The sequence below is a fragment of the Vicugna pacos genome, chromosome 28 (genome assembly GCF_048564905.1).
Source record: "Vicugna pacos chromosome 28, VicPac4, whole genome shotgun sequence".
NCBI lineage: Eukaryota > Metazoa > Chordata > Mammalia > Artiodactyla > Camelidae > Vicugna > Vicugna pacos.
In genome coordinates, this window is record NC_133014.1 from 8879998 (window position 1) to 8902282 (window position 22285).

The 22285-nt window shown below is 52.9% G+C and overlaps 1 protein-coding gene across 8 annotated transcripts in view; it reads right to left on the reverse strand.

The window, feature by feature from the left end:
• The window catches only part of FER1L5 (fer-1 like family member 5), a 44746-nt gene that overhangs the window by 1800 nt on the left and 20661 nt on the right, over positions 1-22285 (reverse strand). For 2 of the 8 annotated variants that reach the window (XM_072951408.1, XM_072951414.1), the window contains exons 20-47: positions 16349-16473; positions 15382-15482; positions 14476-14653; positions 14245-14400; positions 13166-13297; positions 11850-12013; positions 11413-11527; positions 10606-10708; positions 9954-10117; positions 9687-9860; positions 9299-9443; positions 9104-9181; positions 8040-8221; positions 7691-7852; positions 7292-7393; positions 5854-6250; positions 5678-5703; positions 4989-5039; positions 4762-4866; positions 4341-4460; positions 3653-3814; positions 3308-3399; positions 2619-2789; positions 2266-2414; positions 1900-2039; positions 651-739; positions 339-434; positions 11-152 (exon numbers count right to left, since the gene is read on the reverse strand). In XM_072951408.1, coding sequence (XP_072807509.1) covers positions 11-152; positions 339-434; positions 651-739; positions 1900-2039; positions 2266-2414; positions 2619-2789; positions 3308-3399; positions 3653-3814; positions 4341-4460; positions 4762-4866; positions 4989-5039; positions 5678-5703; positions 5854-6250; positions 7292-7393; positions 7691-7852; positions 8040-8221; positions 9104-9181; positions 9299-9443; positions 9687-9860; positions 9954-10117; positions 10606-10708; positions 11413-11527; positions 11850-12013; positions 13166-13297; positions 14245-14400; positions 14476-14653; positions 15382-15482; positions 16349-16473 — 3821 coding nt within the window. Of the gene's footprint in view, positions 1-10; positions 153-338; positions 435-650; positions 1224-1899; positions 2040-2265; positions 2415-2618; positions 2790-3307; positions 3400-3652; positions 3815-4340; positions 4461-4761; positions 4867-4988; positions 5040-5677; positions 5704-5853; positions 6251-7291; positions 7394-7690; positions 7853-8039; positions 8222-9103; positions 9182-9298; positions 9444-9686; positions 9861-9953; positions 10118-10605; positions 10709-11412; positions 11528-11849; positions 12014-13165; positions 13298-14244; positions 14401-14475; positions 14654-15381; positions 15483-16348; positions 16474-22285 lie in introns of those variants that run through there. The other 6 variants (XM_072951410.1, XM_072951409.1, XM_072951413.1 and 3 more) reach the window with 6 other exon arrangements.

A 22285-nucleotide genomic window follows, 5' to 3' on the forward strand; every position in this document is an offset into this window, starting at 1 on the left:
GGCCTGTTACCTTCTGGCTCAGGACGCACACTTGCTCTGCCGCCAGGTAGTCCAAGGTGAAGATGAACCTCCAGTTGAAGATGCCCTCCCCCGTCAGGGAGTGGTAGTGGATATCTGTCTTCTGTGTGTCCTTCTCTAGCCCGAATAACCACCTGGGGCCAGAGTTCTTTCACCTGGGGTTCAGGTGTGTTGTCCCCACCCCCGCGCAGGAGCCCTGTGTTAAGGGCTGCCCAGTAGACGCCAGGCACTGGTGGAGGTGGAGGGACGTCACCCCGGATCACAAGGACTGGGAGGGAGAGGACTGGGGGGATCTGAGCGAACTCTGCCAGCCTCCTCACCCTTTGACATAGATGTCGCTTATCTTCTCGTTACTTAGACTGTTCCGCTTCAGGTCCACGTGAGCAGTTCTCCAGATGACACAGCGCAGCTCGTACCTGCAGCCACTGTTCTCTGAGGCTTTGCTGAGGACTAGCTCCCCGGCTGCAGCCTCGGTGAGGTAGGAGAGGCCTGGGAGGCTGCCCTCCACTCAGGAAGCTCCCCAGAGTCCCAGCAGAGAACTCCTGTGACTGAGTGTTGGAATCCACTGGTGCTCTGCACCCTGGGAGGGCCGCACTGCCCGATGCAGTGCCTGGGAAGTGGATGTCACTCACCTTCTAGGTTTTCTGGGCCTGATGTTGACCGGGGGGCCAGGAGGCCCCAGCTTGTTGGGGAAGATGTCCACCCACATTTGCACCTTTCCCTAGAGTGGAGATGGATTAGCTGGCTGGGGCTTGCTAGCCCGTTCCTGGCATATTGGCCCGGGGAGCCCTGTCCCAGGTCCCGAGGTCTGCTGAGGCTGTTTCCACCCACCAAGCGGTGGGGTATCGAGGTATCGTTAAGGTGGGGTGGACCTCAGGCAAGAAGTCAGCACACCACCCAGCAGCTTCCCCTTTTTTCTTTTTTTGGCTCGGGCAATAGTGCAGTAAGGTTGGTAGCATCTGGTGGCTTCGTGGCTGATGGCTGTGGTGCAGGGATGTCACTTGTAACTGAGGTTTGGAGAGTCGATGCCAAGTAACAGGTCACACCAGACAGTCTCTCTGGACGGGGCTCCAGAAGGGGACCGGGGCTTTGTTTATCAACCACCTTAGGGGCCCTGAGTAAGAGCAAGCTAGGTGATCTCTAGGTCACTTCACCTTGTGTAACCACATCCCAAGGATATCAAGCTATCCACCAAGCACAGAAAGCTAAGAAAGAAGGGATGGAAATAGAAAAAGGGAGAGAAAAAAGCAAAAGGGAGTGGAAGACAATGGATCAGTGGAAGATAGATTCCTTCAAACCATGTTACCTAGTTTTAGCCTTTTGAAATTAACCCCATTTAATGAGAAAACAGGTCTAATGAGAATGGTTTTAAAAAGAACTCAGCAAAGAACTTAGTGTCTAGAACGTGGTATCAGATTGAGAGATTTGGACAGTGAGGTGAGCCGTGCTGCTGGCTGGAGGGTAGAGGATAATTAGGGTGCCTGTGGGATTTTTTTCTTCCTTCTGTTTGGGGTTCCTTGTCCTGGCGAAAACAGCCTGCAATTAACAGCCAGACCAGGGTTGTAACGTCTACACGTCTGACCCCAGGTGCTCCCTCCCTGCCCTCCCTCAGAGAGACTAAGGCGGTGCTAGTGTTAGCCGGTCGGGCACCTGAGTGCTTCCCTGCAGCTGTCACATGGCCTCGGTTTCCTATCAATGCCTTTTCCAGTTCTGAATTTTTCTATTCTCAGCAACGTCACTGGAACTTCTTACTTAGTAACATGCGCAGAACACAACTGTCTTCTCTGCCTGTACATCCATGGAGGCCTGGCCTCTCCTTTCTCTCTCATCCTGGATGGATGAGCTCCCCCGGCTCCTGATCCGGCCCCTCTAGTCTCATACCTGGTCGATGCCTGGCTGGCTGTCACTGTACAGTGTGCGGGTCTCCACGTGCTCAGGTACCAGCCCCTGGGTGTGCAGGAGGTACAGGGCAAGGCGTTCTTTCTTAGGTCCCAAAAAACGAGCAGAAGGGGGCTTGAGCTCTAGATTGGACAGGGATGGAAGGAGGTGGTCACAAGGTCACTAGCTGTCCTGTCTCCTGGGCCCCCCACCTTCTCCGTCAGGCTGGGCAGTGGACACGGTTATCCAGTTACCCGTTACAGGAGGGAGGGAAGGGTGGGATGCCCTTTGGCAGGTCCTCCATCCTGGAGCCCCAGTGTCTGCAGAGGCCAGGGTCTGTGCCTCCTGGCAGTGTGCTGCACTTCTCACCAAAGCTTTGCAGTCTGAATTTTTTCCCGTTGTAAAAAACAGAGTCATCCTCAGGGCTGAATAGAGGCGGAGGCAGGCCTTTCCTCTTGGCATGGTGTTCCAGGAGCACACTGGGGGGCATCTGATCCCGCCACCTGAAGGGCCCTGAGCTGTAGGAATATGTGAGGGGGAAGGGTGGGGAGGTCTCGGTCCTGGAGGACCCTCTGCTCTGAGCTGCAGGCTGACCAGTGCTGGGAGCAGGGGTGGAGACAGGTTCGAGCCCTGGTTCCCTAGCCCGGGATGTCAGCCTCTTCAAAGGGTGCTGTGGGCTCACTCCTCCACCCTCCCTTGCCCTGGTCCAGGTCCACTCTTACTGGCAGTAGGATTTGGAGAGCCCACAGCGAGCTCCAAAGCCAGACAGGAGTCGGTTTTCAAGGTCAATGACTGTGGTCCCAATCTTATCATCAGGTGAAAATAGGTCAAAGTCATACAGCTCGATCTTCAGGTCCTTCTCCAGGGGAATGGTGCAGCTCAGTTCAAACATCCTGGGCGGGGAGTTGGGGGTGGGCTGTTGTTGGAGATGCAGAGACCACAGACCACTTTATCTGCATGCCTCCCTCTTCGGCACTCAGCTCCATGGGCCCAAGCTCCACCCCCTTGTTTGGTCTTGGTGAATATGGACAGCAGAGCTTACCATCCCCCAGTTACTGCTGGGAATATCTTTATTTTTTTTTAATGGAGGTACTGAGGGTTGAACCCAAGACCTCGTGCATGCTAAGCATACATTCCACCACTAAGCCATACCCCTCCTCCCTTGGGAATAACTTGATAGGCCTGGGGTGTGGGATTCTGAGCTCCCTTCCCAGGCAAAGTGTTCTAGAGTAGGGGAGCACTGGACCGCTCATTGATGCCTCTTCCATCTGTGAGACACGGAGAGTGTGTAGGACACTGAGGAATGTGGAGGCTAGAAAGGAGGGTGGGAGTTCTCTGCTTTCTGGAAGTCCTCCCGGCACAGTGTGGATGCAGGCAGGGGTGTGGGTTTGGGTGCATCTGGGCAGCTCACATGCCAAAGACGGGGTCCAGGGTGTTGGGATGGTACTCCTCCCGGTTGCCAAGCTTCGTCTCTCCCAGCTTCAGGATCACATAAGGGTCACACTGGGGTTCAGATGTAAGTGAGGGAAGGGCAGGAAATGGAGAGTCGGTCCAGGTTGGCCAGGGAAGGTGGGAGTGGGGCAGAAATGAGCCCCTTGTACCAGGTGGGGCCTGTGGGGAGTTGGCCGTCTGGGTGTCAGCCTGAGGGAGCTCTGGGACGCAGAGGTGTAGAGCGAGGTGTGGTGGTGGGGGACCAGGGTCGGGTGGGGCAGGACGCCGGGGAAGATGAGCACTGCAGGTTTGGGGCCCTGGTTACCAGGCCATTGGTGTCCTGGGGCTGCAGGTTGATTGCTCGCACCACATACACCCGCACCAAGCACTGCTGAGGGAAGTCCTCTTTCTTAGGCGAAAGCAAGAACTGGCGAGGGGGCTTGGGGGCGTCCGGATTCTCAGGAAAGGGGTAGACACGGAATAGGCCCTGCATGTGTGTTGGGGAGGGAAGGTATTGGCAGCCAGCCTGGCAGTGCCAGCCTGGTTCTATAAAGCCCTCCGGGAGGTGTCCCGGGTCCAGGGTCAGGATGACAGGGACAGAAGGCCGCGAGGACAGGTGGAGGCGGGTGTAGCAGGGATGCTCCACAGGACCAGGGCATTTAGGAGGGGCGTTGGGCAAAGGAACTGGTTGGTAGGTGAGTTCCCAGTTCCCGCTGAAGGGAGCTGTCATCCCACCCTATCCATCCCCCTTCAGATCCGCACTAGTTTTCAGAGGCTCTCGGGCCTGGGGAGACCAGCACAGGCCTGAGCCGGGAGAGAGAAGCCCTCGCCCTGCCTGTGTAAGAGGAGGCCACCCTGAGTCCCTGCAGAGCTCAGTCTCCGCGCCCCACTCCCAGGACCATCAGGCTCTCCCTGCCCCATCCTCACAGCGAGCATGTAGAACCAGGGCTTTTATCAGAGTTTTCTAGGAGCACAAGGTGACAGGTGCAGCTAGACTGGGCTAGGACGTGCACCTTGAACTCCCCTACCACAGGGCTGTCCAGCTTGGGCTGTTCCTGGTAGAGCTTGAAGGTCTGGCAGAAGTCCTCCAGGCCTTGGAAGGCCGGCACAGCCTCCAGTTCACAGTTGTACACCTGCCGGAGGGCAGGGGGGACCTGGCGGGTGTGGACGGCAGGCCAGGGCTTGGCCAGAGGGGGGTGGTTCCTCGGGTCATGGGATTGAGGGACCACCCAGGTCTCACCCTAAGGCATCTAGTTCCCACAAGGGTGTGGTTGGCAGTGGTGTGGCCTGGTCTTGTGGAGACATGAGGAAACCACCCCCCGGTTCCCCTCCCCACTTGGTGGTTCCCAGAGGATTCCAGGCTAGGTTTGCTGGCCTCTCCCAGCAGATTTTCTCCTGTCCCACAGTAATCTCCCCTCATAGGGGCCCGCAAACCTTCAGAGTGTGATAGTCTTTGTACTTGTACTTCAGGGACTTGGGAGCATCTCCTGTGGCCCAGAACAGCTTGCTCCACCAGTCCACTTCGTGCTCATATTCATCCTGGCCGGGAAGAGGGGCACTTTGGCCCCAGTGGCATTCCTCTGCCCAGGGTCCTGCTGCCCCCCCACCTCCCAGAGCTGCCTGGAGTTGTTCCTTGTTCCCCAGGGCTGAGCCTACATCACCTCAGCTTTGCTGGACTTGAACCAGAACTTTTCATAGAGGTAACCTAGGAGCTGAAAGGAGACTGCAGATGAGCAGAGTGAGGCCCAGCTGCCCAGTTCACCCTCCATCATCTCTGAATTCCAAGAGGGAGCAGGGCTCGAGACCACAGCTTCCTTCCCTGGCTCCCTTGCCCTTCACAGAGGCCTTTTAATTCCGGGCTCTTAGACATAGGATTGGAGCCGGGAAGGAGGGGAAGGTTAGTTCTTAATTCTCACTGCCTGAGCTTCAGACTGAACTCTGGAAGGGCTCAGAAATGCAGAGCCTCAAGCCCCACCTACCCCAGGCTCCCTGAATCCCAGTCCAGTTTTGCTCACGATGCCCCAAGGATCCCTGTGCACTCAGGTTGGGAAGGGAATGCTCTCGAGCAGTAGTTCTGAATTTTGAAAACATTAGGATCACCTGGGGACAGGAGGAACTTGACAAAAATGGCTGACATCTGGGTCCTATCCCCCAGCACCTGGTCAGAGCCTGGCTGGCAGGATTTTGTAAGCTCTTGGGCAACTCTAATGTGTGGTCCAGGTTGACAATCACTGTACAAGTAGGCCTCACACTGGGGGCACAGATACCAGAGCCCTGTTTAATCTATACCCTCCTCAGGGACAAGGGCTATTTCTTCTAAATGGCATGGGGCCTCCAGCCCTTTACTCACCTTATGGTACTTTTTCACAGACAGCACTGTGTAAAGAAAGGGCAGTCGTGATCTCAGGAGAGGGGAGAAGGGGGAGGAGGAGGGACACCCACCTCGCAGGGCAGCCAGGGCCTTGCCCACCCCTGGTGCCAGCTTGTTGGTGAGGCCTGGGTAAGGGCAAGGAGAAAGGGCCATACCTGGAGGCTGTGGGGGCACGTAGTCCTCAGCCCAGGGGTCACAGAAGTAGGGCTGCAGGGAGTCAACGTTGGCCTGGCCCACCACGGTCTGCTGGCCGAAGTCCTGGTTGTTCACCACCTTCAGCACGAGGGGCAGCGCGAAGGCCTCCTCCACAGGCATGTACTGCATGCAGCCCCAGGGAGAGGCCGGAGCATGAGGCTTCCCAAGAGCCAGGGCCTGCTTCCCCGACCCCGCCTGCGGCCTCCTCACCAGCATGAGGAAGAGGACTGACTCGGTGAAGTTGGGATCGGTCTGGAAGTCCCTGATGGGTTCCGTCTGCAGGGATTCCTCCCAGCATTCTACCAAGAGCTGGGGCGAACGCACCTGCTTCATGTTCCGAAGGCCCCAGACCAGGATCTGCCAGAACAGAGGAGGAGGGCGGGCAGAGGAGTGGGCAGCGCCTCTGTGATGGGGTCCTGGCCCGAGAGAGGGGGCTGTCCTGGGGGTGATGGGGCATCAAGGGGCCTACGGTGCCAGGGCACGAGGCTGCATGAAGTCAGAGTCTGAAGGCTCCCCCAGGTCTTCTGCCCTGGGAGGGATCATGAAGGTGAACCGTGACTGCCCTTCACTGATCCCCAGGGCCCCTTAGGTATTGCCTTTCTTCCCCACTGCCCGTCTGGCCTCTAATCATTTTTCTCAGGGGTGACTTCCTGCTACTGGCTGCCTCCCAAGCCCTCAGAGGCAGGGGTGCCCCAAGTTCCTTAGGCGTCCTGAATGCCATCTAGCTCGTGGCTGACTTGGTCCCACAGAACTCCATGGCCAGTCAGTGAGCCAGCACCCTGTAATCTTGCTCTCAGCTGGCAGGAACTGGGCACCCCGGGAAATGTCTACACCCTACTTGGGAGGGCTGCCTCAGGACCAGAGTGGGAACCAGTTGGGTTGCCTGATCTTGGCTCCAGTGCCGGGAGGACCTGACCATCTTTTATCTTTGCCAGGTTTGTGGCCAGGCATGTAGGTCCTGACATGGGGACCTCCAGGCTACTCTCAGAAGAGAGGTGAGAAACATCCTGGCACTTGGAGTCAGGGCCCGGCCCAAATTCTGGGGCTGCCACTGAGCCCCTGTGTCACTTGGGGTGTTGTTTCTCAGAGCCTGTTTTCTTCTCTGAAAAGTACTGCCTGCTGCTCGGGGGCCATGTGAGGCTCACACGTGATGATGAATGGACTGTCTGTCTACAACCCACTGCAGAGATGTGCATTAAAACACTTTATTCTATCAGAGCTTCTGCTCTCCATTTCTCTCCTGTCTCCCTCTCTCTCACATGGGATCTCCTCGGGGTCCGAACTTTGGACCCAGTGGGCGGAAGGCCCAAGAGGGTCAGCAGAGCACGCCCCGAGGTGCCCAACCTCTCCGGGTGATGCTCGGACCCCGCCCTTCTGTCCCGCCCACCCCGTCATCACCTCGACAGCCATTTTCCTTAGTGTGGGCTGGATGCTCTTGGGGAGTGTGTAGATCCCATTCTTCCAGGGAACACTTAAGACTGGCAGCTTCTGTCTGAGACTCTGAAGGGATGAGGGCGAGAGCAGGGAGCATGAGGCCCCGCTGGACTGGTTCTCCTGTCCCCCATTCCCCACTCCAGGAGGGCTCAGCTGAGGCAGTCCTGGAGCCCTGTGGGCAGAAGCTGGCAGGGGAGTTAGGGAGAGGTTGGGTAGGCTGGCCCCACCAAACTCAGTGTACTGGTTCCCAGGCCCCAGAGCTTTCCTGAGGGGCTGGAGGTGGGGACTGCTGGTTGTGGGAATGCGGGGCAGGGTGGGGGCGCTGAGCATCACACTTCCCAGCCAGGACCTCTCTCCCAGCACCTCAGTCTCAAGGATGAGCTCACAGGACGCCAAGATCTCGCCTTCCTCGTCCTCTAACCCTTTTACAAGGGGGTGCCACCTCATGGGGGGCAGGATCCGGTTTTGCACATCCAGCCAGACCACCGGGGACCACATGCTCCGTCCCCACAGGCTCTCCTTGCCCTGGAAGGAAGGGGAAGTTTACAAAACGCGGAGGCTGCGCTGGCAGAGTTGTGGCTCCTCCTGGAAGCCTGGCAGCCCTAGGGTAAGGGCTGACTTGAGCGCGTGACACCACTGCGAATTGGGCACTTTGTGAAAATCCTCCCGAGGTGACACTCCTCGGAGCTCTGCCCAACCCAGCCCGCGGTACCTGGGAGTCTCGCTGCCACAATTCCAACACTACAAGTGGGGGTCTCTCTTTGGTGTCCTGGGGGTCCTCGTACAGGAGGAGGTGCTGGAAGATGAGCGTCTGGGCCCACGTTGGGGCTGCAGAGCTCCTCAGGGTTTGGGTGCGCTGGCTGTGGTTCAAGAAGACCAGCCGAATGAAGGGCCCTGGGGGTGGAAGGGGAGGAGAGTGGTGCCTTTGCACTGTCAAGTGAGGCTCTGCTCTCCTCTGCTGCTGCCACCGCTGGACCAGGTACCCTGGGCAGCTCAGGCTGGGCAGCCTTAGCCACTCCAGCTGCCCAGGAGGCCACCTCAGTATAAGTCACAGAGCAGATGGGCACGGAGCCAGAGGCCATCCGTGTCTGTCTTACACTCTCACAGTTGGGGCCCGGGTGGCACAGACATGGAGGGGGTCTGGGGACCAGGCTCCCTGTGGCTGCCCTTCCACAGCATCAGTCAGTGGCCTTGGCATCAAGGAACATCGTGTGTCCCCCTTGATGTGGGTGCTGATGCCCAGCGGAGACATCTCCCAGCAGACGCCTCATCCAGCAGGCTCGGACCCTCATCCAGCAACCTGGATCCCGACCACCAGGGCCACTACCAGCCCAGGAGGGGAGCATCTGACTCACCAGAACCCTCCCACGGGTCCTCCACACAGGGCCGGAAATTGCCACACCTCCTCCCCTCCCTTCATCTTCTCTCTAACTCGAGAGACAAGTGGTTGCCAAGCATGTCATCCTCTTTCTTGCCCTCGTCTCACCCTCCTCTGCCTGCAAACTTCTCCTGCCTCTTCAAGGCTCAGCTAAATGGTCTCCACTGGGCTGAAGCCCCCCCCCATTGTTGATTCCACGGGGTTGGGGACACACCTCAAGAGCAGCCCTGCCTTATATTCCTTGTTTTTGCATCTTTTTCCCAAACGAGGGCCGTGAGCTGCTGGGGACGAGGGGCTGCTTGTTTGTCACTCCCCTCCTTACCACATCCCTTGTACTGCTGGAGGGGTACATCGAGGGGCCCCTGGGAAGCTGGGGGAGAAAAGGGGCCCACGCCTACCCTGGAACGTCTGGATCTGGTTGGACATAAGGTTGCGGGCCTGGTAGATGTAGCAGAAGAGCTGGTAGTAATGGGGCCCTGGGACAGAGAGGAGCCGTGTCTGCCAGCTGCCCCCAGGATCCTCACCCACTGCCCCCTGCCCTCAGGTCCTGGGCCCCCGGGGCCACCTCTGCAGACTCTCAGTTGGATGCTCACTGTTGAAGACGCAGTAGATGAAGGGCAGGTTGGGGGGCTGGGTGATCTCCGCAGGAGCCCTCTGGGAGCTCCGGATTCTGCCCAGTGTCCGTGACGACGACACCTTGTTCACTTCCCTCTCTGTTTGCTGTTCTAGATCTTTACCCTGTGCCCAGGACAGACTCCCTGAGGCTCTTGGGTGCTTTTCCTGTGTCATCTAGCCCAGGCCCAGGTCACCCTTCTCCCCATCCAAAGCCCAGGGGTGTGGATCTGGGGCCTAGGTTCCCCCACCCACAGCGGTCAGTGCATCTGACCACCTGAGGCATCTCTGGCTGACTGCCACACCAGGTGGGGCCCTGGCTCCGGGAGGTGGGGTGACAGGGCAAGCACCTAGCCCGTGGGGCTTTACCAAGGATCCCTCCAGGAGGAATATGGGTGCAATGCCCTTGACCTTGTTGGGGGCCAGCCTGCGGTGCCAGCAGCGGCGGCGGAAACGGCTCTGGGGCTGAGGGTTCAGGTGGAACTTGGAGCCAAAGACACCGTACTCCCAGCCCATCTCGTCCTCAGCCAGGCCAGGGTGGTGCTGCAGCGGAGAGAGCTGAGTCGCCCTCTCACTACGGCGCATGGTGGGGCCCGCCCAGGATCCTGCCCGGTCTCTGCCCAGGCGGCCCCTCACCAGCTGCAGGAAGGACAGGGTCTCCTGCTCGTGGCTCAGTCCCCCGTGGTTCCGGTAGCGCATCCGCACCCAGCGCCGCCGCCGGCATGAGTAATAGGTCTTCTCTACTGAGTTCCAGACTTTGGGCAGGCCCGAGGGCTGGATCCCCACTCCGTACTCCCAGCCTGTGGGGCCAGGGATGGCCCGTGGGTGCCCAGGGGCCTACAGCCTTGGAGGCTTGGACAGGCCTGCGAAATGGACCCAGAAGTGCAGGCCAAGGTGCCAGAGAAGAACCTTCCTTCTACAAAGGGAGGTGCAGTCACACTGTGTCACCTGGATGGCCTGGTCCCAACTGCCCATCTTACAGATGAGGAAAGTGAGGCTCAGAGATGTCCCAGGACTTGCACAAGGGCACAGGGCCCGTAAGTAGCAGAGGCTGTGTCTCAAGCCCAGGTCTTCCGACTTCCAGCCCATTGCTCCTTCCCTGGAGCCCCTGGGGTGAACCCAGGCTCTAGGACCAGATCCTGGTTCCCATGCTTACCACCTGCCCTGCCTCGGAACCAGGGCCCACTCTCTGGAGGCTGGGGACCCCCAGAAACTCAGGCCCACCGCACTCAGAGCTTGTTTGTTTTCAGCTCCAGACCCCTCCTCGGCCCCTGACCAGAGGACTGACCCTCATTGTCCACCGCGTGGTTCAGGTCCACAGCCCAGTTCTTGTTCACATGCCAGCCTTGGGGGCACTTCATATTCTTCCGGGCCTCCATGGGCTCTCCATCCTGTGGGTGGGCACAGAAGGGGGCCGAGGGCCGTTCTGCTCACCTACCATGGCCATGGTGGCCGCCCATCTGCAGGAGCTGACAGCGCTGTGATGTCGGATGCCACCCACGTGTTCATTTACTATAGATGAAAAATAACCATACTAATGACCGTGAAAGCAACATAGTATGACCGACTCTCAGCTGGATGCTGCTGGCTGCCCAGGCCCAAGTCGGCTCTGTCCTCGAGGAGGGGACACCAGCATGTGTGAGAGATGGGTTAAACCATCACTGTCCGATCAGGGGCCACCAGCCTCTTGGGGCTACTTAAATTTAAATTAACTAAAATGAAACAAAATTCAAAGTTCAGTTCCTCACGCTCACACATGTGGACAGTGAAGATAACATTTGCACCATCACAGACGGTTCTGTTGGACAGCGCTAGCTTAGACGACCCCAAATGGATTCTCTCCTTCAGAGTAAAAGCGCCACATTGAAAGGCAAAAGGAGACAGCGCTGACACTTGACCTTCTGGGCTTAAGTAGGGTTTCTCTTCCTGCCATCTTGGGATCCAAACCCCATCAAGGCTCGGCCAGGGTCCCCTCAGTGTGTGGGGAGTAGGGCTCAGACGATAATCCCTGATCTGGTGCTCCTTCCACTGAGACAACCCAGCTTCCCAGGTGCCCACCAGGTTGCATGGCTGGCCCCCCCACACCGCTGCTCACCGCGTCCGTGTTGGGGACAGCAGCAGGCACCCAGGCCCCCGTCGCATCTCGGTGTTGGTTCTCGTACACCTCCTCCAGCACCTGGCTCTTGTTGATGTCTGTGTCCAGGAGGAGTCTGGGGACAGTGTGACCTCACGTTCCCAGCACGTCTCCCTGAACTTGCAGGTCCCTGGGGGCCTCTTCTACTGACCACGCACTCTCGTGCTTGGTCGCCCCCCTGCTCTGGGAAAGGCTCAGTGGTGGGGCCTGGCATGCAGGGTAGGGTGGTGGGCAGGCTCCCTGTCTTGTGCGCTCCAGCCCCCGGGACTAAGTGGCAGTGGCTGTGTGCCCAACTCTCTGAGCTGCTGCTCATTGGCCCTCCCGGGTGAAAACAGGTCCCAACTCCAGAGCTGCATGCCCAGGGACACACAGGCCCCAGCCCCACACCCCGGCCTTACCTCCTCTGAGGCTCCACTGTCCACTGTCCCTGCCAGTGCCACTCGGGGGGCTCCTTGAAATCCTCCTTAGGGAGGGTCTTGTGCCCCATGACGTCCGAGAAGTTGGGGCAGCGGCGCAGCCCTTGCTGCCCCCACTGGTCTTTGAACTTGGCCTGGTTCTCGTACTGGGGGAGGGGAGGCCATCAGTGCCTGCTGCCCCCCACTCAGCACACCCACAGCCCACCCTAGGATCCCCATGCTAGGCTGCAGGCACCTCCTAGAAACCGGTATTCAGACAAGAAAGGGCAATGTGGCCCCTACGCCGTGGCCAGGAACCTGTGTTGTTGCTCATGCAGGCTGCACTGTCCCCACCATCAATCAGCATGGGTGGCCTCCGCTCCTCAAACGCTCACTATGGCCAGGCCCTTGCCAAGGGCATTGCATGAACTCTCCGCTATCATCTGCACACTCCCATTTCACAGGTGAGGAGACTGAGGCTCAGAGGTCACCTCGAACCAAGGTTGCTCAGATATCAAGTAGTAGAATAGGGTGGGTGTGAGAGCCTGGTGGCAACTGCGATGTGACCTGCTGACCCGGGGAACCCAGTCTTGTTCCACCACTGCCCCGTCTTCACTGCCTCTGGGTCCTTCTCCCTGCTGGGCATGCGGCCCTTGCTCCCCGCACTCATCCTAAATCCGGCTCCATCTCAGTGCCCGCAGGCCCTGCAATCTATCCATTCACAACACGCAACTTAGGAATCATAAAATATATTTTAGCTCAGTAAATTAAAAGCCTGAAACTTTCTAAAGTTATTTCCTTTCTGCTCTGAGGACCTTCTGAGCTGCGTCCTCCCCTCCTCTGATCATAGCACAGCCCTTGGTCAGCTGCTCACCCACCCCTGGGTTTATGGTTCTGTGGGAAGCGGCCTCATTCCCTGCTCCTTTGACTGTTGCAGGCCTCCCCCTCCCCAGGGCCACCAGGCTGGCCTGCAGGACCCAGCTGGCATGGGCAGGGGTCTGGAGCTGCCAGGTTGCTGACAGACGAGGCCCCCTGCAAGCCGGACCCTTGCTCACCTCACGTCCTGAGCTAACCGGGAGGCACTCCTAACAAGCCTCCGTCCGGGTGGGAGTGACCGGCCCCAGGGGACCACTCAGCCGCCCTCCTGTCACCTCATGACTGCAGCTTGTCGACAAAAGACTGCTTTCCTCTCTGCCACGTCTCTCTATCAGAGCCCCTTTCACAGCTCTCAGATTCTGCCGGGGACGTTTTCCTCCGCCTTCGGAGCTGGGCTACTAGGGTGTCACCCCACCAACTGCCCCACCCCCAGCCTGGCTCACCGTCTCCGCGTACACGACCACGTCGCCCTGGCGGAGCAGCTGCAGATCCTTGCTGTCCTTCACGTTGCCGAGCCACATGCAGACCCGGAGCTGGCCCGGGAGCGTGTCCTTCTGTCCTTCACCCTCTGGGTACTGAGTCGGAGGCAGGTCAGCAAACCCCCAGGGGCAGGGGTAGGGGTGAGAGAGGGGCACACACACCTGCCCCTTCACCCTGAGCCCTGGGAGCAGCGGCCTCACGGTGAGCTGGGGCACAACAGAGAGGCTGGTGTGGGGTGGCAGGGAGAGGGGCAGCGCCGCCCAGGGAATCTGGGATGGCTCCATGGAGGAGCGGTGCTGATGGCGGCATTGACAGTGATGCTTGCTATGCCCCAGGCTCTGTGCTGCGTGCTGCATGTGCAGTGTATGCTCTGATCCCACTCACCACCATGAGGTGGGCATCATTATCACCAGGCCCATTTCACAGAGGGGCAGACTGAGGCCTGGACATGGCCAGGTGTTGGCCCTGGCTCACACAAGCCAGTGAGTGGTAGAGCCAAGATTCGGTCTCAGCAGTTCTTGCAGGATGAGAAGCACTCAGATGGGCATGGGAGGGGGCTTCCACGATGATTGAAAGGGCAATAGGGAGCCAGGGGCGTCTCTGAGAGGGAAGGAGTGAGTGCCTCCCACTTGCCTCCTTTCAGGGAGTGGGGCTGTGGTCAGTTAACCTTATTTATGGCTTGTATCCAATATGATGGGCTGGTGCCCAACCCTTATACATGTTAAATATTTAGATTGCACCCAGTCACGGTCCAGGGGAGAGATGACAGGGACTGGACCAAGCGAGGGTGAGGTTGATGAGGCAGACGGATTTGAGGAACGTTTATGAGGGACATAGACTTGGCTTCGCCTCATGCTGATGTTCCCAGGCCCCCATCTTCCTTTGGATACTGTTTAAACCCCATTTCACCTGGTAAAGGGCCTGGCAGAGAGGAAGTGGGCCTGCCCTCGGGAGGGCTCATGGGGGCTGCCCGGGAGTTCAGGGCTTCTCCCTCGGGATGTCCTGGGCCCTCTCCTCCCCTGCGGACCCCCGGCCTCCCCACCTGCAGGAAGAGGGTCTGTGTCTTCCCACAGAACCTGCCGCAGTGCAGGGCCCCGGTCGGGGAGAACAGGATGCTGTAGGCGGGCACCTGTGCGTAAGCCACGCGCTGCTCTTGGGATATCAGCCAGATCATCACATCAGGGAGGCTCACCTGGGGCTGCCAGATGGGAGAGCGTCAGGCCCACGTACCGGCCCCAGGACCTGCTCTCTGGCCAGCATGTCCAGCGCTCACCTCAGGGAGTACGGCGTTGAGGCGGTACAGCCAGCCCTCCACGGTGGCCACCATGTCCCTGGGCTGGGCTTCCTTGGCCTTTTGGGCCAGTTCCCGCAGAAGGAGGCTGCGGAGCTGCCACCTCTTCTTGTCCAGGTTAGTGGCTTTGGGCTGATTGGTCATGCAGGGCAGAGGGCGCCTGTGGACAAACCAGGAGGGAGGGGGCTGGGCCTCTCCCATCTCACCACCTCGCGACCTCCCACCCCATATCAGTGCCCTTCTTAGACCTGAGGTCCTGCTCCACTCCTGCTGGCCTGAGCCGGGGAGCCCTGCCCACCCCTCTTAGGAACCCTGCTCACTGGGGGCCTGGCCCCTGGGTCCTCATCCTTCCCCCTCCAGCCCTCCGAGCCCCTGCAGCCCTCCAGGCCTGTGCTCAGGACCTCCTCATAGACAGGGGTGTGAGCTGGGAGTCGGGGGCCAACCCAACCCTGGGGAGTAGAAATGGGGGTCTAAGGGGGCTGCGGGGCCAAGAGAGGCCTTATAATGGCTCTTCCAAAACAGGCAGAGCCTTGAAGAGGGCCTGTGGCCAGAAGGAACAGCAGGGGAGAAGGTGCAAGCCGGGACTGAGCAGGGCTTGTCTGGAGAACAGGAGAGGACAGGTCTGGTAGGAGCACTGGGCATGGATGTGGGGACAGCAGGAACGGTGCTGGCTGGGGAGGTCAGGGCCTGAATAGGGGAAAAGCAGCTCTGTTGTCTCGGGAGATATCTGAGCAGAGCTCCTATTTCTTGATGTGTGTGGTGGGGAACGGTATGGAAAGATGGCAGCTGGGGTTGCTCTGTAAGGTCCTGTCTGCACCCCCAGTCCCGCCCTGCGTCAGCCTGGTCTCGCCCAGCCCTAGCCCCGGGCGAGGAGCCCCCCACTCCTACTTGCAGTCCTCCACCAGTTCCCTCAGCAGTTTCTCCCACTGGGGGAGCAGAGCTGGGTCCCTTGGGTTCCTCATGGATTTCAGGGCATCCAGATTGGCTTTCTGTCCAGTGGGAGAGAAGCGGCAAGTGAGCATGGGGCTCATCCGGGACAGGCTGCAGGGCTGATTGGCCCAAGATGTTTTCAGTCAGGATTTGGGGACCTTTGAAGGGTCACATGGGGCTCAGTCCAAAGCTGTCACATGCCCTTGCAAGGCTAGGATCGTCACACACCCTCCCCTCTGCCCAACAGAAGAAATGAGTGGCAGGAAGGAGCCAGGATGGATCGGGATCACGAAGGAGTTACAGAGTCCTGACCTTGGGCTTCCCTGCTGTGGGCACGAGAGTCACTTCTGAGGCAGAGGCACCAGGTGGCTCTCCTGCCTAAAACTGTTCAGTGGCTTTCCTCCTTAACAGATACTTAAGACCTTTTGTAATCTGACCCTTCCCAGCTTCTCTGGCCTTGTTTCCACATCACCTCCATGCCCCCACCGCCCCTGAACTTCATAGCACCATGGCTTTGCCCATTGTTCCCTTCTCTTCACCCCTACCATTCCCCCAGCAAACTCCTCACTCTTCAAGACTGCTCAAAATGTCACCTCCTTTTTGAATGCCTCCTCTGACTATCCTCTCTTCATCTTGCCTCCCCCACCCCCAATCTCTCTGCCTCTGTAGCTCTTGGTACTTGTGTCTGCATTGCAGCCCTACTTGCCACGCATGCTGACTATATGCACATCTGACTTCCCTGCGGGTGAAGACTGTCCACTCATCTTCGTGTCTTCGGTGCCTATGCCCGGGTTTCCATCTCAATTGGTGTGGCATGCATGAGGATGCAGGGTGACTGGTCTCCTGTGACTGTGATCCATTTTCCCAAGTCTCCCATCAATGACCCGGGTCCTTCCCCGCACTCCGTCTGCCCCGTGCTACTCACCAGGCGGTCCCGAGTGAACTGGAGGAGGTTGAGGCAGTTCATGCGGAAGCTGACATCCTCCCAGAAGGAGGTCACAGCCACCATGGGCTTGGTGTTGTACCAGGGCACGTAATGGTAGATGTTCCCTGAGATACAGAGACACATGCGGGGGGACTTTAGGGTTAGGTCCCCCCACTGTGTCCCTTCAGTGGACCTTCCCTGGGCTACTTCATTCCTGTAGGATGTGATCTGCTAAGCGTCCTAACTGGACCCCTGCCACCGGAGGGTGGGCTGCAGGACTCTCCTAAAAGAGCTAGAAGAACTTGTGCGGGATGCAGCCCAGAGAGATGAAAAACAGGGAGGGGGGATTTTAAAATTGGAAGAACAGAATGAGAGGTTCCATAGAGGACAGAGTGAATTCGAGGAGGGGCTAGAAGAGGCAAGGGGAAGAGGTGATTTTCAAAGAGAAAGTATCTTATAATTTTTCAGAATTATTGAAAGGACACCAGTTTCAGACCCTGGCACTGAGTGAATCACTGGAATGATAAATAAGCAGAGGTCCATGACTGGGGCTCTCAGATATGAGCGTGGAGATACCAGAGGGCAATTTCTTCTGCTGCTCTTGGACGGTGTACAAAAGCAACAAGGAGAAGGAAAATAACTCCATTTTCAGCAAAACAAGGAGACAGAGAAAAACTGCAGGCTCAAAATATACATAAGGACTGCCAAAAGCAACTGTGAGTGCCTGAGTAGCTGCAAGGGTGGGAGGGTGACAGAAGTCCCCTGGGGAAGTGGGAAGCTCGGCTTGATGGAAGCAGAGTACAGAAAGTGCCAGCAAAAACAGCCCCAGGACGCGCTCGGTACTCAGACGATGAAATGTGAGTTGGCAAGACTCAGACAATGATTAGAGGAAAAAACAAAAACACCCCAGCAAGAAGGGCCACCTAAAAGGAAGCCCAAGGGAGATTGGACTCTGTAGACAATTCAATGAGAGGCACAGAAATAAGAAAAATGACCCAAATAAGATGGAAACAAAGAGCCACAAAGGATCAGGGAGAAAATGACAGATATAGAAGAAAACCAAGGAGAATTGTTAAACCCATAAATGAAGCCCCTAAAAATCCTGAACGATGGAACAGAATATTTAAAAATAAAATTTAAGAAAACTCACGTGGGAAAGGGATAGTCTTTTTAACAAATGGTGTTTGAAAAATCAGATCCTCGTACACAAATTAATTCAAAATGAACGTAGAGCTAAATGTCAGAATTAAAACTGTAAAACTGTTAGAAGGAAAAATAGGAGAAAAGCTTCACGACTTTAGGGTTAGGCAAAGAGTTCTTAGATATGACACCATAAAAGAAAAAAACTGAACTTCAGCCAAATTAAAAGCATTTGTACTTCAAAAGGCACTGTTAAGAAAATGAAAAGACAAGCCACAGACCATTTGAAAATCATATATCTGATAAAGGACTTGTGTCCAGAATATATAAAGAACACTTACAACTCAATAAGACAAATAACCCAATTTAAAAATGGGCAAAAGATTTGAACAGACATATACCAACCAAGAAGATATATGAATGACTAATAAGCACATAAAAAGATGCTCAATATCATTAGATGTTAGGGAAGAGCATATTAAAACCACAATGAGATACCTGTCCACAATAATAAATACATTAAACAAAATGTAATAACAAACACTGGTGAGGATGTGGAGAAACTGCAACCATCACACATCATTGGGGGAATGTAAGGTGGTGCAGGCACCTGAGAAAAGTTTGGCAGTTTCTACAAAAGCTATTCTACTCCTGCAGGGAGGAAGGTGTAGCTCAGTGGTAGAGCACGTGCTTAGCATGCACAAGGTCCTGGGTTCAATTCCCAATACCTCCTCTACAGATAAGTTAATTAATTAAAATAAAATAAAATTACCTCCCCTGCCAAAAAAGATTTTTTTTTAATTTTTAAAAAAGTTTTCCACTCTTAAGTATATGTCTACATAGAGACTTGTATACAAATGTTCACAGCAGCTTTATTCATAATAAGACAAGAAGTAGAAGCAGAAACAATGACCCTTAACTAATGAGTGGATAAACAAATGATGAATGGTATGTCCATACAATGGAATACGATTTGATAATAAAAAGAATGAAGCACTGATATATGCTACACCATGGATAAACCTCAACATTATGCCAAGTGAAGGTCAGTTGTAAAAGACTGCATATTGGCCAATGCTGTTTACACGAAATGTCCAGGAAAAGTAAATATACAGAAACAGAAGTAGTCTAGTAGTTGTGTGGGCCCGGGATGGGGAATGGGAGAATGACTACAAACAAGCATGAAGGATTTGTTTGGGTGATAAAAAGGTTCTAAAATGGGGCACAGTGATGGCTGTCCAACTCTGTAAACTTACTAAAAATTATTAAATTGTACAAAACAAGTGGATTTTTATGGCAAGTATACCACACCATTAATAAATTACTAACTAAATAAAAGAAGACTTGAATCTACATACTGAAAGGCACACCATATGCCAGGGAAAACTGACCTCAGAGGATGAACACTTGACCACATCCTATTGAAGTTATTGGACTTTCAAGATAAAGAAGGAAGCTTTGGGCAGCCAGACAAAAAGATGAAGAAGTTTATAGGAAAAAATATCAGAAAGATAAAAGACATTCAAATTTAAGAAACCACAAACTTTTAGAAGGAAATATGAGAGAATTCTTTAATAAATTCGGAATGGAAAAGATCTTTCTTATTATGACTCAGAAGCCAGAGGCCATAAAAGAAATAGTTTGAGTGCATACCAAAAAAAAGTCTTCATGGAGAAGAAAAAAAACCAAAAAACAAAAATCCTAGAACGCCATAAGCAAAGATATGAGACAAATAAGGGAAAAATATTTACAGCTCATATCACAAAGTCCTAATCCCCCTAACATATGAAGGAATCCTAGCAATTAATAAGAAAATGACCAACATCCTGATAGAATAAAAGAGAAAAATCATATAAACAGTCAATTAACAGAAAGGGAGATTCAAATGACTTTTAAACATATGAAAATATGTCTAACCTCATTTATAATGAGAGAAATACAAACGACAACTACACCAAGATACCATTTTTCACTTATCAGACTAATAAAAATCCAAAAGTTTTTACCAGATTTTGATAGGTCTTTCACACATTGCGGGAGGGTAGAATGGTACAACATTTAGGGAGGATTATGTATATTTTGGCACAATAAAAAATTTTAAAATATTATGAACAATTTTATGCTGAGAAATTCGAAAATTTAAATGAAATTAATAACTTCCTAGACAAATTAAACTTGCCAAAATTGACCTAAAAAGAAATAGAAAAGCTGAATGGTCATAAAGTAAAATAAATCCGTATTTAAATCATTGCAGAAAAAACCCATCAGCCTCATATTTAGAGGTGAGTTCTGCTCAACCTTCAAGAAACACATGATTCCAGTCTTGCCCAAATGTTCCTAGGGAGTGAAAAGAGGAAATGCTACTCAATCGTTTTCATAAAGTTAGCATAACTCCTATATTAAAGCCAAACAAGGACATTACCAGAAAAAAAAATTACAGATCAATCTCACTCATAAATATAGATGCAAAAATCCTAAACAAAATATTAGCAAGCCAATTCCAGAATGTATAACAAAGATAAGGTGAAAATGCAATTATACTATTATAATTGTATTACATATTATATATAATAATATAATGATTATATTATTGTATGTGAAGTTGTATAATATTAACTCAAGGTAGACTCTGAAAAGTTAAGGATCACTTAAGTAGTCCCCTTAAGCAACAACTAAAAATAATCAAAGATGTATAGCTAGTAAGTCAATAGAGGAGACAGAATGCAATACTGAAACTAAAACAAAACACATCTGATTAAAACAGAAGACAGGAAAATTCCAGCAGTCTTTTTTTTTTTTGTAGAAATCATCAAGCTAATGCTAAAATTTGTACGAAAATGAAAAGGAACCAAAATAGCCAGAAATTGTATTATTTTGTAAAAGAGCAACCAGGTTGGAAGACTTACACTACCTGCCTTCAAGAATTGCTCTAAGTTACAGTAATCAAGACAGTGTGATATTGGCATAGAGACCAGCAGACCAAGGGAACTGAAAAGAGATTCTAGATGGTTGGTTAACAATTTTCACCAAAGGTGTCAGGGTAATTCAATGTGGGAATGAACAGTCTTTTCAACAAACGGTGCTGAACTGGGTATCTGTATAGAAAAAAAAAAAAGAATCCTGAGCTTTTTCTCACATTATATAAACAAATTAAGTCAAGTTAGATCATAAACCTAAACAAAGGAGCTAAACCAATAAAGCTTATAGAATGAAACACAGCAGAATATCTTCATGATCTTGGGGTGGACAAATATTTCTTAGATCACACAATGTACTATTCTAAAAGATAAGATAATCAACAAATTGAACTTCATCAAAATTAGAAACTTTTGATCTTCCAAAGACACTGCTCGGAAGTGGAAAAGTCAAGCCACAGAGCGGAGGAAAATAATCAGCAGACCCTATCTGACAAAGGACTTGCATTCAAAACATACAAGAACGCTTACAATGCAGTATAAAAAGACAAACAACCCAGAGAAAGAGAGGCAAAATCTTGAACAATCCCTTCAGTAAAGAAAGAAATGTGAGCATGAAAAGACGCTCATAGCATCAGCGATTACAGAAATGGAAATGAAACATCACAACGAGGTTCAGCTTCACAGCCATCTGAACGACTCAAATGAACAAGAACAACAGTTGGCAAAGATGTGGAGCAAATGGAGCCCTCAAGCATTGCTGGGGGCTTGTAAAATGGTGCAACCACTTTGGGAAGATGTTAGGTAATTTTCTTTCAAACCCAATTCCATTCCTAGGTATTTACCCAAGCAAAACGCAAGCACATTTCCACAAAAAGATTTGTATAAGAAGGTTCATAGCGGCTTTACTCAGAATACTCCAAAACCTGAATCAATCTAAATGTCCGTAAACAGGGGAATGGCTAAGTAAACTGTCATATTCATATAACGGAATACTATCAGAAATAAAAAGGAGCAAAATAACAAAATATGTGACAACACAGGTGAAAACACTCGGCTGAGCTAAAGAAGCCACAGGAAAAGAAAGGGTGCCATATGTATGATTTCATTTATATGAGGTTGTAGAACAAGCAAAACAAATCTATCGTGAGAGACAGCACAACAATGATTGTTCCTGGGGGGTTGGGGAGATTAACTAAAAGGGGCATGTGGGAACTTTATGGGGTAATAGAACTTTCTACGTGAGGTGGTTACATGGATGTATGTATTTGCCAAAATTCATCCAACTGTACACTTCAGGTCTGTGCATTTTACTGTTTGTAAATAATACTGCAAGAAAAAAAGCCACCATTAAGAGAATGAGAAGCCCCAAACTTGGAGAAGACATTTACAACACACACATCTGACGAAAGATTTTTCCCAGAAAAAATAATGTCCAAATTAATATGAAAAATACAGACAAATAGAATAATGGATAAAAGATATCGATTGGCTTTTTATAGATGAGGAAAGACAAATGGTTGTAAGCAAATGAAAAGATGCTCATCCTCCATGTATAATCAGGAAAATGCAAATCAAGATCTTGTAAAATACCCACCGATTGGCAGGAATGAAAAGGCTGAGCAATGTCAAGTACTGATGAGAACACAGAGAAATAGGAACTCTCATATTATGCTGATGAGAGTGCAATTTGGTATAATTATTTTTGCTTTGAATTTATCTTCCACTCCTGGGTATATAATTTAGAGGAAGTCTTGCACTTGTGACCAAGAGACATATACAAGAATGTTTACAACAAAATTATTATTGTGGAAAAAAGGAGATACATCCTAAATGCCTAGATATACCACATAATTTGTGGTATAATCATGCAGTGGAATAT